Genomic DNA, 13,240 nt, shown 5'->3' on the forward strand with positions numbered 1-13,240 from the left:
TAGGTCTTTAATTCATTTTGAATTTATTTTGTGTATGGTGTAAAAAAAAAAATGGTCTACTTTTATTCGTTTGCATGTTGCTGTCCAGTTTTCCCAACACCATTTTTTCAAGAAACTGTCTTTTTTCTATTGGATATTTTTTCTTCTTTGTCAAAGATTAATAGATCATATAATTGTGGGTAGTCAATTCTGTTCTATTGATGTGTGTGTGGTCTATTCTTGGGCCAATACCCTACTGTCTTGAGCACTACAGCTTTATAATATAACTTGAAGTCTGAAAATTGTGATACCTTCAGCTTTGCTTTTCTTTTTCAAGATTGCTTTGGCTGTTTGGGATCTTTTGTGGTTCCATAGGTAAAGGGGTTTAAGAGTACACATCATGATGAGCACTACGTTATACACTTGAAACTAATATAACACTGTATGATATATATACTGGAATTAAAATTAAAAAAATAATGAAGCATTGACATTTAAACAGGGAAGCACCGTTTTTCTGACAAATTCTGTTGGATTATTTTGAATGTATCCATGGATTCTTGGTAAGTAAGACATTGTCATAAGACCTGCCGGTGGCTTTCCGGATGGAATTAATTACCATCATCATACGAGGATATTGAGAGAAAGGGGTCCCACCTGTCGCTGATCCCCCAGTTGGTTGGGAGCAATCAGAAATTCCTTAATCTGTGAGCTTACAAAGTCTATATCTTGGCAGGATGCTAAGGTGGTTCCCAAGGCTTTCCAAAGGAATTTCTAGAAGACAAAAGATAAGCAATAGCATGGTAAGGACTGGAAAGAAAAACTCCAATGAAAATTGGAAAGTGTTAAAACAGTCATCCAAAGGAAGGAAATTTAGCTACTTAATAAACATGTACTTCTAGTATTATCTCTTCCTGAAAGTATTTTCTCCCCCCCCACCCCTCCCCGGCAAGACTGTCCTTACCAGTGCTCTTTCCTATTCCTCTAGGCCTTATGCTGAGCCATGATAATACCTTTTACTCTCTATTGTAACGTTCAATTTTCTTGTTTATCTTTGGGCTCAGCATTTCAGTTCTCCACAACAGAGGGTTTTATGGTCACTCTCAGTGTATAGTCCCTGGTAGTTAATAAATGTTCAACAAATGATTTTAGATACACATGGGAATGAAAATAAGATTATTTGAAGATGATGTCATCAGATATTCTCAACCTCCGAAGTATATTAACTTATTTTATTTAGGAAATTTAACCTATAATAGTTTTAAAAATAATACTTTGCCATCTCTACTATTATCGCTCTCTCAGGAGTAGGGTGAGTTGTCCAGAAGTGCTATAGCATGGTGTTCAGGTGAAGGAGAAATGCCATACAGGAACGTTTACATACAAGTTGTGTCTTTAGTAAGGGACTCTGAGTGAACTGGGGAAGGAAAACTCCCAATGAAAGAACACTGACAAGAGAGTATGTGGGAAATCGTTCTGTGGCTTCCACATCCCTTAGAGTTGATGAGAATGTTGGATTCATTAAGCAAGCCCCAATATGGATACCTCTGTAATATCCAGATGTAGAAAAGGTGAGCAGAACAGACATGGCTTCCTCTTCTCTTTCATTACAAGCCATACAAGATTTAGAAGTAAGGCTGAGGGAACGGGGTAGCACAAGAGTGGCATCTGTTTAAACACCACAACATATACCTGGATGTAAATACGTGTATGTACATGTGTGTATACATGTGTGTGTTACATATAGAAAAGATCTATAGTCTTGTGGAAGTAAGATACAAAGAAAATATTTACAAGAGAAGAGACTTGCCATATGGCTAGAAAAATGATGTCATGAAGTCCTAATTTGTTTTCTTTTTTAAAAATTTCTTTTCAGCATAACAGTATTCATTGTTTTTGCACCACACCCAGCATTCCATGCAATCCATGCCCTCTCTAATACACACCACCTGGTTCCCCCAAACTCCCACCCCCACCCCTTCAAAACCCTCAGATTGTTTTTCAGAGTCCATAGTCTCTCATGGTTCACCTAATTTGTTTTCTAAGACTCAAATCATTTGTAGCTGTATAATATAAAATTGTCATCTCCTTATTTAAAATGTCCATCTGGTCACACACAGGAGAAAAAATTGGCCAGGTGCAGGCTTATTCCAAGGACTCTGCAGGGCTTAAAGGATTGTAGTGGTTGAGTGGTCATTATGGATCAGAAGGAATCTATGGCACAGGAGGAAAGGAAAACCTGGTAGCCACCAGTAGAGTTTAGTTAGTCCATTCAGGAGAAATTGTACAGATCAGTGCAGCTAGGGGTGAGCGGTGTGCATGAGGTAACAGAACAGGAGGAACAACTGCCCGGATAAGAACCTGATGAGGCAGCACCCATTGCACTCTTGGATTTCCAGGCAAAAGGCCCCCGTGACAATGTAAACTATGATGAGAAAAACTGTGTACTGCACAGGAGTAAATATTAATTAGGGTTAAAGTTGCTAGAGTCTGTTTAACTCCACGTTGGAGGCAGTACAAGAGAGTCTGGAAAAGTCCTATGTCGCAGGAAAAAATCCCAGTGTTATGAAGGGGACTTTTGTGTAAAGAGTTGGCCTCAGTGCCTCCCCTTCCTCCATACTGATGAGCTGTTGCTTCTCTGCTGATGTTGGTCAGATTCAGTGTATCGTGCATTCTTCCTTTGAGACTTGGAGAGGAATTTCTGAAATCAGGAACCCAGAACTGGGAAAAAATGTGGTCAATTGCAAAAACAGCCAGAGCCTTTCTATCTCACCTCTATCCATGCCTCCTTACTATGAGAGTTTGCAGCTCCTCCTATTAGTATAGTCTATTTTGCCACTCCTCCAATCTGGGTTGGCCTGGTGATTTGCTTTGGCCCACAGAAAGTGGCAGAAGTAACAGTGTGCCTCTTCTGAACCTAGACCTCAAGAGACCTTGTATACTTCATGGCCGCAACCACGAGAGCAAGCCTGGGCTGGCCAACTGGAGGAGGAGATACCACAAGGAATGGAAACAAGGTGACCTAGTTGAGATCATGGCAGACCAGCCAATCCCCAGTATATGCCAGTGGGAGTAGTTAAGACCAAATGGCTGCCCAGCTGAGTTCAGCCCACACTGTCAACCTGCAAACTTATAAACTAAGTAGGTAGCTATTGCTTTAAGCCCCTAGGTGTAGTTTGCAATGCAGCTAAAGTTAACTGTCACACTCTTACTTTCCTGTTGTTAAGTATAATGACTGAAAATCATTTAAGCAGCTCACTGCTTGAATTGCTCTGCCTATCCATATCAACATGACTTTGGACCCATCTCGGGAATCTGGAAGCTGTTGGACGGATGGTATTACATGAGATGCATAAGTCTAGTTTGTATATGAGAAGATGAGGCATTGCTCACCAAATTCTCTTGAAGAGCATGTCTGCAGGCTTGATAGACCCATTTGGAGAATCACTACTCTACCAAATTAGAGAATCAACCAGTGAGAGGAATTTTGAATATTGCATAGGAGAGTTGAAAGTTGATAATAAATAATTTGTTAGAACAGACACTTAATACTAGATTTGATGAGTTAGGAAATGTTTTTTCCAGGAAAAAAAAAAAAAAAGAGAAATGTTAGAACCATAATGATAACCTTGATCTACTTTTTATTGAGCACAAGTCTTCGGCCAGGTACTTACTTCACTAGTGACTTTATATACTTTATCTTTTTGAACCCTTAATTCACCTCAATCTTCAGAGCCTGGTATAATTTCCATTTTAGATGAATATACTGAGGATCTAGAGAGGTTAAGTAACTTTGTTACACTTACATACACAGTAAACCGCAGAAGCTAGATCCAAACCCCTTTTAGAATGAATGGCTCCAATGCAGAGGGTTAGGTAGAAGCCATCTGGGGACAGAGGAAGGAGACAGCTGGCCTTTGAGCATTCTTTTAGCTCTCAGTTTTTGTTAAATTGTAGTAGATTGTTTCTTGTAGCCAGCATCACAAAACTGGCCCAGAGGAAACCAAGATATAAATTGGCATTAGGGATGCCTGAGTGGCTCAGTAGGTTAAGCCTCTGCCTTCGGCTCAGGTCATGGTCCCAGGGTCCTGGGATCGAGCCCCGAATCGGGCTCTCTGCTCAGCTGGGAGCCTGCTTCCTCCTCTCCTTCTCTCTCTCTGCCTGCCTCTCTGCCTATTTGTGATCTCTGTCTGTCAAATAAATAAATAGAATCTTAAAAAATATAATAAACTGACATTAAATCAGTGCTGTGACAAGGACCACTATTTGTCTTCATTATCTACTTTTTTCCCTTCGCTAAAACAGAACACCTAAATTTCAGCCAAGTACATATCTATCTTAAAGGCACTATATTACTCAGGTTTACTTGTAGACAAGTGCCGTCCTATGAGTAATTTTTGGTTAAATGCAAGGTGAAGAGAAGGTAGCATTTTTTTTTTCTAGTGATTTCTCCTTCTTTTTGGTGGTAGACAAATTGGAAGTTGAGCAGCCATGTTAGGTTATAAGGTAGAAAGTAAGTGCCTTAGTTGAAAAACCAACCTTCTCAAGGGAGGTGTTGCTGTAACTGCCCATTTGCTCCTTGAAATCTCGACTCAGTTGAATGGTCCAAGCTACGTCACTGATCTTCCATAAAGATTCTTTGAGTAACTGTTGCAGGAAGTGGAAGTTAGATATGAATACAACCGCTTAGTGTGCTTTCTTAGTACTTTCCTGTTACCTTAATTTTTTAAGTATAAATATATAGTAAATGAGATTATTCCTTTTCCCATTAAAAAAAAAACTCGTTATTTCCCTTCTTATTAAGTAAGAGGGAACTTTCCCTCTTATTTTATAAGTTTATTTATTTATTTAGTTTTAGTAATCTCTACACACAATGTAGGGCTTGAACTCATAACCCTGAGATCAAGAGTCACATTCTCCTCCAACTGAGCCAGCCAGGCACCCTTCTCTTTATTTATTTTAATAGCTATATGCTGTTATGTTCTGAATTTCCAATAAGAACAAGTTACTCAGAAGGTAGAACAAACTCCATGTAAGTGCCTTCCTTTTCCCTCTTATATAAAAATTACCCAGTCTTAAAATAGAAATTAATCCACTTTGAAACTTAAATTGAAGTTAACATTTTTCAAGGTTTTTTTTTTAGATTTTTAAAAAAATTTATTATTTATTTGACAGACAGAGGTCACAAGTAGGCAGAGAGGCAGGCAGAGAGAGAGGAGTGGGGGAAGCAGGCTTCCTGCTGAGCAGAGAGCCTGAGGCAGGGCTCGATCCCAGGACCCTGAGATCATGACCTGAGCTGAAAAGCAGAGGCTTTAACCCACTGAGCCACCCAGGCACCCAACAATTTTCAAGTTTTAAACATATTTGGAAAAGCTTTATTTGTCAATGTTAGTTTGTTTTGCTACATACTAAAAGAAAAAGGACATTTTTGGAATAAAGAGTTAAAATGTCTTGAAGAACCAATTAAATGTGCAAGTACATTTTGCTAACTTCAATTCTAGTAACAAAACATTCCTAGTTTCACCAATTGTTCTGAGCCAAGGCCTCAGTCAGCCATCTGAACCTATTTCCTTCTTCACTGAACAATACATAAAAAGGTGTTTTTGTCTTTTTGGAGGACAAAATCCATTGCAATTTCTGAAGTCCATTATTTTTCCTGTATTTTTCCAACTTTAAGTTTAGAAAAGGACTTTCTGTGTCAAAGCCCATGAAGATTTCTAGGTATTCTCTAAGGAACTCATTCAGTGAGTGGGCCCTTTGAAGAGAAGAAATTAAACAGCCTTGGAAGTCTGAAAGAAGGAGGTACATGCAAACAGTTTTGGGAGAAGGCTAAATAGAAATACACTCAAGATTGGAAGAGGGAAAAGAATGTTCTTGAGGCTTCCCTCTAGAGAGAGAACTTTTCTTCCTAGTTGGAATAGTTACTTTAAAATGGTAACTGGGGAAAATAAGGTAGGAATTTTGAAAAAGAGAAGGGAGATGATAAAAGAAGCATGAATACAGGAAGAGAGGTGGATCCTAGAATTAAAGACCAGAAAAGTAGAGCAGCTACTTTCAAATCTCATATTGGGTAAGGATCATTTGTGAGAGTCTTTAAAACATACCAGTTCTCAGGAAACCATCTTAGAGACTCTGATTCTGGAAGGGGCAGTAATGGAACATGCAGGTGATGAGGAAAAGTCACTAAAACTTGACATTTTTAAGAAGTCATAGTTAATTTCTATGTAAAGCTTATGAACTGAGACCATGCTAGGTTAAAAGATCCCTTTCTGTGGGCTCCTTGACCTCCTGTAGTCTCCTGAAATCAAAATCCTCTCTGTAGAAACAATGTCCGGCTCCTACTTGCACTTTACCATTTTGGGGATTTTTGGATCTTTGTAACTGGTTGCAAACTGGTTGCCAAAGTTCAGAAATTTTATGGATTTTTTTTTTTTCTAGAGAAATGGTCTAATGTGGCTCTTTGGTTTTCAGAAATCAGGAAAAGACACAGTGAGAAGCAGAAAGGTGAGGAAACAGAGCTGTATTTAGACGCACAGAAGTGGAAATGATGTTAATTTGTGTTTATTTAAATGGTAAAAGAATGCAATTATAAGGAGAGGAAAAACTAGAAATTAGAGAAGATTTAAGATAGGTACAGGGGAAAATATGAGTAGGTGAAATCTTCAATACTATCTTTTTTTTTTTTTTTTAAAGATTTTTATTTATTTACTTGACAGTGAGAGAGAGATCAAAAGTAGGCAGAGAGGCAGGCAGAGAGAGAGGGGGAGGCAGGCTCCCTGCAGAGCAGAGAGCCCGATGCGGAGCTCGATCCCAGGACCCTGAGGTCATGACCTGAGCAAAGGCTGAGGCTTAATTCATTGAGCCACCTGGGCACCCCAAAATCTTCAATACTATCTTAACTCTTAACCAACTCAAAGACTAAAGATTATTGTTCAAATTATGGTGATGTAGAGACTGTAATTCTTAAGCAATCACTTCTAACATTCTAGTTCTTTTCCTAAGGAAAAGAAACGTTGTTTACTGACCTTGGGTATCTGGATCTTTTTAGTTAAGATGTGTGACTCTAGCTGATTTTTATCATCCAATCATCAACAATTAGTCTCGAAGCTACCCTTACCTGAAGCAGCATGGTTTCCCATAGCACGATGCTAGTGTTCTTTCCTAGAAATAGAAATTAAAAACAGAAAATAGAAATAGAAAATAAAGTCAGGACTCTGTTTCTCCCTTGCCAGGTCCCCAGTGAATGCTGAAGCCCCACTTTAAGCTTTACAGAGGATGACTATTTCAGATGAAATTTACTATGTTGCCAACTTCAAGTGCTAATCAGACAGGAAAAAGTCTTCAGTCCAGGTTACAAATCTAGGTTTATTTTTGGTTAACTTCAACAGTAACTACTGTAATGACCATATTTTAATTTTCTAACATAAATAGTAATGACTTTTTAGAACAATACCAAAAGGGAGTTTGTCTAAATAGGAGAAAAAGACCAGAGCAAAAGTAAAAGTTTCTGCTAAGAATATTACCCACTGGATCCTCCTGTAGTACAAATATGTGGTAGAGAATTAGAACATAAGGAATCAAGGAAAAAATATAGCTGTTTACTTTGCACATCAAGTTCATTGTTTTAATCGCCTCAAATGAACCTCAGGCAGAGAAGTGGTGCCTCATTTCTTTATGCTCTTGCCTCTTTCGATAAAGACCTGATTCCACTCCCTTGTACCTTCCAGAGGCTGCAGGAGCTCAGGAAAACGTGTTTTCCACAGGTTTACCAACTTGGGGTGAATTATCTCAGGCAGTATCTTCAAAAGTCCTATTGCACCAGCCCCACATAATTTCCCTAAACTGGCAAGCATAGATATTACCTGAAAAATGGAAGATAAAAAGTTAATCAACTGCAGGGGTATTTAAAAGGTCCACCTGCCTTTTCCTTTTATCGCTGTCCTGGATGCCCTTGATTCCTACATTAGACCATCTCTCAACCAAACGTCAGTCTATTTCTTACTTATTTTTTTTAAAGGTTTTATTTATATATTTGACAAGACAGAGATCACAAATAGGTGGGTGGGGGAGAGCAGGATCCCTGCTGAGCAGAGAGCCTGATGCGGGTCTCCATCCCAGGACCCTGAGATCATGACCTGAGCCAAAGGTAGAGGCTTAACCCACTGAGCCACCCAGGCGCCCCCTATTTCTTATTTTAGAGCAAAGCTAATACTTAAACAACCCCCCCCCCCAATTTGCAGCTGAGGATAAAGGGGAAAAATACATAGAAATTATCAAGCAAAAATAAATAGAAGGTACCAACACTTAGTTACATTTATTGATCAAATAAAGACACGTGGAAATGGTATCTGAGCAAATGCTACATATAGGAAGGAAAAGGAAAGAAGGAAATCTAAATAATAGATGTGGAATTTATTTGAATGGCACTCGGGACTCAAATTCAGTCTATGCTTATTTTAAAATAATAAATTAAGTTTAACGAGCATTTCAGAGCGAGAAGATAATCTTGCCAATAATTTTAATGAGTGTCATTAGTGTAGCAGGACATTTATTATGCCATTTTAGTGTTTCTTTTGGTTTGGACTTGCTGTGTAATTTTTATTGAGATTTATTTAGAACTGAATGATCTATATTGGCCTAAATTTCTCCCATATTAGTTATTCATAACTCACTCACCAGAAGTCTGGCCAGTAGCTGCTGGGGCAAAGGAAGTTTCACTGGAAAGAGAAAGTGGTTTCCATTATTGCTGTGGGGGCTAGAGAATTCAGATTGGGGTTGGGTATATAAGCAAAGCACTATAGCCATTCCGGAAATGAGCCTTGCATAAAAGAAGTGTTTTGCTTTGTTTTTGTATGCACACACCAGCTCCGGTGGAGATGACAAGTGCTGTTGACTCCTTGGCATCATTCTTCTTCCTCTCTTCTGCCATAATCAAGCTTCTGATGATATTAAACAGGTAGTCCAGAGTCCCTGTATATTCTGCAGGAACTACAAAAGTCAGGACTCTTGGCCACAGCACCTGGGGAAAACAAGGCAAGATGCAAAGATTTCGGATTTGTCCATGATTTCTCCCTCTGATGAAGAGCATGTTCTCTCACCTGTTATTTTTTTTGCTCTTCAGGCCAAATCAAAATGAAATCTCTGCATTCATGTTCACATTCATGTACACATTCGTGTTCAGGTGTTGGTTGTAGTGAGTGTTACTCAGCATGTCTGCATGGGTTTGCTGCTGGAATTTGGGGCAGGACAATTCTTTCTTGTGAAGAACTGTTCTAGGCAGTGCAGGAAGGAAGTCTAGTACACCTGGGCTCCACTCATCAAGGGTCACCAAGTCCTTTGTCAGTGTGGCAACCCACAATAAGTCGCGTATGTCCCCAAACCCCAAGACTGGAGTGTGTTGCTCAGAGAGAATGACTGGGAATGGATAGTGAATGGGCTGCTCTAGGTGCTGACCTTATTGCTCTGGAGTTCTGGCAACACTTGTTTTCTTTAGTCAGTCCGTTTTGTATTCTCTGGAAAACTCCCTTGTCCTCGTGGAAACCTTGGGGTCAACATGGACCCTTCCCTTTGTCTTGCCATCCAGATTTAATCACCAAGCCCTTCTTTTTTTTTTTTTTTTTTTTTTTTTCATTATAAGATCTTCCATGCCCTTCCATATTTCCTTCCTACTCTCATGACGCTGCCCAGTTCCTGGGAGTTACATCTGATCTCGTGCTCACTCTCTTTCCATTTAGTCTGCTCCTATGTAAATCCACTGATCTCTCACAGTTATTTTATATTTATATTTAGCACTTGCTTAACATTTTGAATGGCTCATCAGTCACAAGGTAGGACTTTGGCATTTCAGGCCCACAGGAGTCTGGTCCTACACTTCTTTTCATTATTTGCTTTTACATGGAAATGTTTCAATCTTTAGTATGTAGCAGATATATTGGGACGTGTTTGCCTGCAGATTCATGGGCCCTATGCACAGAATGCTGATTCAGTGGATGTGGGATATGGCCTGGACATCTATGTTTTAAATAAATACCTTAGATAATCAATCCAAGAATCACACCTTAAAATGCCATCCTAGATGAAGCCTCTGATCCATTTAAACTGGTCTGTTGCTTATCTCTTGTCCATGCCATGCATTTCTGGCCATTTAATCCTTTCTCTCAGGTTATTTTGCTTGGGAAAAATACAGATTCCAAGGCTCCTCCCATTAAGGTATAGATTATTTTCAAGTGTCAGCTGTGGCCCGAGAATGTGTGCTTTCAACACCTTCCCAGATGAATGGGGAAAGTTTAGCATTCACTGAATTAGAATCTCTACTCACCACTTGACGATATGTCTAGGTATGCTAGGGGAATAAGAGGTGCTTTTGAGGAACTACTCTATTCTGGGCACTGAGCATTGCAATGTACTTCACTGAATCAGAGCATCAAAAAGCTGATGACAGCACATGAAGGACTAATTCATGTTTTTACTCCTAAATGGGCAGAGCTTTGGAGAGATGATCCAAGTAACTGTCAGTCGTGACAGAAGACCACTTACCTGGGGCATTCCAATGACCAGTGGGTCTAGGGTTTTTAAGACCTCGAGGCTTGTTTCCCGGACAGATTCCTCTCCCTTTTCAATCTCATGGGAGTTAGGTTTCATTGGTTTTTCCTTTAAGAAAGATGAAACAGGAGACCTGTTAATAATCCTTCCTGCTGGTTCCCTCTGACCTTACTTGGATGTGCTCTCAGACTCTGGGGAGGACAATACAGCCACTCAAGGGGCTCATGGAACCCAGCAGTTTTGGTCTTCAGTACTTAACTTCTGTTTTAAAGTGCACCTTGGAGGAATTGGTTGGAACAGACACTGCTGGATAAAGCAGAAAAGCAAAAATTGTGATGGTCCTTGAACTACGGACATTCCCTCTCTCTCTCAGGCCTTTGCTATTGTCTCGGGTGCAAAATTTTCAAAGACACAGCCTCTTAGTGGAGTGGACTGTGATTTCGGCTATCATGGACTTACTAAGATCCCCATCTTACGTACATGCTTTTTAGGAAGTTAACCCCCATTTGGCAAGTATGGACGTCTTCTGTTTTCTCAGAAGTAATTCACTTTCTCCACCCCTGCCTCAAGGTTTTGAGGATAGATTGCCTCCTCTGGGAAAAACCATGATTTCACCTACCTCGAATTTATCATAAGCTCTAAGTGATACCAGTGAAAGAGAACTCAGAAGGCTAGAGGCTGAAAAATTTATTGATAAAAGTGATAAGACTGAAATAGAAGTTCTAAATTAGTCATTGAATTGAGCCCTAGTTAACTGCCCTTGTTACAGGGTAGCTTTCAAAGCTGCACCCTCTTCATACCAGGTTCTTGTTGGACATGGCAAACTGGGAGAAGATATATTCAATCAGTGGCCATCCTTCCCGGGCTTCAATGAAGCATTTCTCACACATGGTTTGAATGAGGAGGAGAGTGGAATTCCTCACCTAGAATAAAAAAAATGCATTTGCAGCATTTTACTGCATTGGGCAGAACAATAATTTAGCTTCTCCTATTCTTTAACTTTTATGGATCATTTGTGAGAACCTTCCCGAAAAGGAGTATCCGTTGAATGGTGGGACTCACATAGATGGAGCAGGAAGCCAGCTATAGCTTATGACTTAAGGGTTACAGGAAATGCCTTCTTTAACCAAAAATTATTCTCCTTTGCTCCCAGGACATATGTTCTGTTACGGTACATTATGAAATGTTGGTATTATGGGTTAAAACACTGTCTTGCTTTTAAAATTCTCAATGAACAATAGCACAATGAACTCTACATCTATAATCCTTCATCTACAATTTCAAAACCCAAAAAACTCTGGATGCTGGAATTTTGTTTCATGAGTCTGGCCCTAACTCATTAGGTGGCAAAACCCAACTCAACTATTTGAAAACTGTTTGTAGTCTTTACTTAATCTGTGTGGTGTAGATCTGCACATATTTTCTTGCAGAGATATTAATGACTTTGATTGTGGCTACAGTCACAGTAATGTCTTTCTAAAATCAGGATGGTTGTAAATTCTGAAATATATCTGACCCCAGGGATTAGAACAAGAGATTATGAACCTGTACTATAATTTTTAAATATTTAAGTTTGTTTATTGGATTGCTTCCCTGGAGGATAGAAAACTCAGATCTAATTCTTTTTTTTTTTTTTTAAGATTTTATTTATTTATTTGACAGACAGAGATCACAAGCAGGCAGAAAGGCAGGCGGAGGTGGGGTGGGGTTGGGAAGCATGCTCCCTACTGAGCAGAGAGCCCGATGTGGGGCTCAATCCCAGGACCCTGAGATCATGACCTGAGCTGAAGGCAGAGGCTTAACCCACTGAGCCACCCAGGTGCCCCTCAGATCTAATTCTTTACTGAATGGGTCTTATAATGGAGAGTTGGAAAAAAAGAATAATTTTGAATAGGGAGGTAGGGCCACAAAGTAGTAAATAGCATAAATACACCAGTAGTCTACCTAAATGAGGGGGAAAAATTATAATTCTCTATTTTTGCCTGGGGAATTAGACTTCCTTAAAGTTTCTGTCCTCTTTCACTTTACCCTAAACTCTTTTAGTCATTTTTTGATTGGCTTGGCCATTTCCTGGTCTGAGCTTTTATCTATAATTACATCACTGTTTTTAAAATTTTTAATTTAAAAAAGTTATTATGTCTTATGTATTTATTTTTGTTTCAATTTTTAATTTAAATTCTAGTTAGTTAACATATAGTATAATATTAGTTTCAGGAGTAGAATTTAGCGATTCATCACTTACATATAATGCCTCGTGCCCTTCTTGATGACCGTCACCTATTTTTTTTTTTTTAAGATTTTATTTATTTATTTGACAGAGAGATCACAAGTAGGCAGAGAGGCAGGCAGAGAGAGAGGAGGAAGCAGGCTCCCTGCTGAGCAGAGAGCCCGATGCGGGACTCGATCCCAGGACCCTGAGATCATGACCTGAGCCGAAGGCAGCGGCTTAACCCACTGAGCCACCCAGGCGCCATGACCATCACCTATTTAACCCATTCCCCACCCACCTCTCCTCTAGCAACCCTCAGTTTGTTCTCTATCCTTAAGAGTCTGTTTTATGGTTTGCTTCTCTCTCTCTCTTTTCTTTCCCCTGTGTTCACCTGTTTTGTTTCTCAAATTCCACCTATGAGTGAAATCATATATTTGTCTTTCTCTGATTTATTCCACTTAGCATAATTACTGTTATTTATTGCTTAACTTTTGTTATAGTCATTACAGA

At 39.4% G+C, this 13,240-nt stretch overlaps 1 protein-coding gene across 1 annotated transcript in view; it reads right to left on the minus strand.

The window, feature by feature from the left end:
* MROH2B (maestro heat like repeat family member 2B) overlaps positions 1–13,240 on the minus strand; it is a 97,580-nt gene that overhangs the window by 34,234 nt on the left and 50,106 nt on the right. Inside the window, exons 12-19 of the mRNA XM_059416318.1 lie at positions 11,322–11,444; positions 10,516–10,629; positions 8,842–8,998; positions 8,656–8,696; positions 7,700–7,841; positions 7,097–7,140; positions 4,519–4,626; positions 637–753 (exon numbers count right to left, since the gene is read on the minus strand). Coding sequence (XP_059272301.1) covers positions 637–753; positions 4,519–4,626; positions 7,097–7,140; positions 7,700–7,841; positions 8,656–8,696; positions 8,842–8,998; positions 10,516–10,629; positions 11,322–11,444 — 846 coding nt within the window. The remainder of the gene's footprint in view (positions 1–636; positions 754–4,518; positions 4,627–7,096; positions 7,141–7,699; positions 7,842–8,655; positions 8,697–8,841; positions 8,999–10,515; positions 10,630–11,321; positions 11,445–13,240) is intronic.

This window comes from Mustela nigripes, chromosome 12 (genome assembly GCF_022355385.1).
Source record: "Mustela nigripes isolate SB6536 chromosome 12, MUSNIG.SB6536, whole genome shotgun sequence".
Taxonomy (NCBI): Eukaryota; Metazoa; Chordata; class Mammalia; order Carnivora; family Mustelidae; genus Mustela; species Mustela nigripes.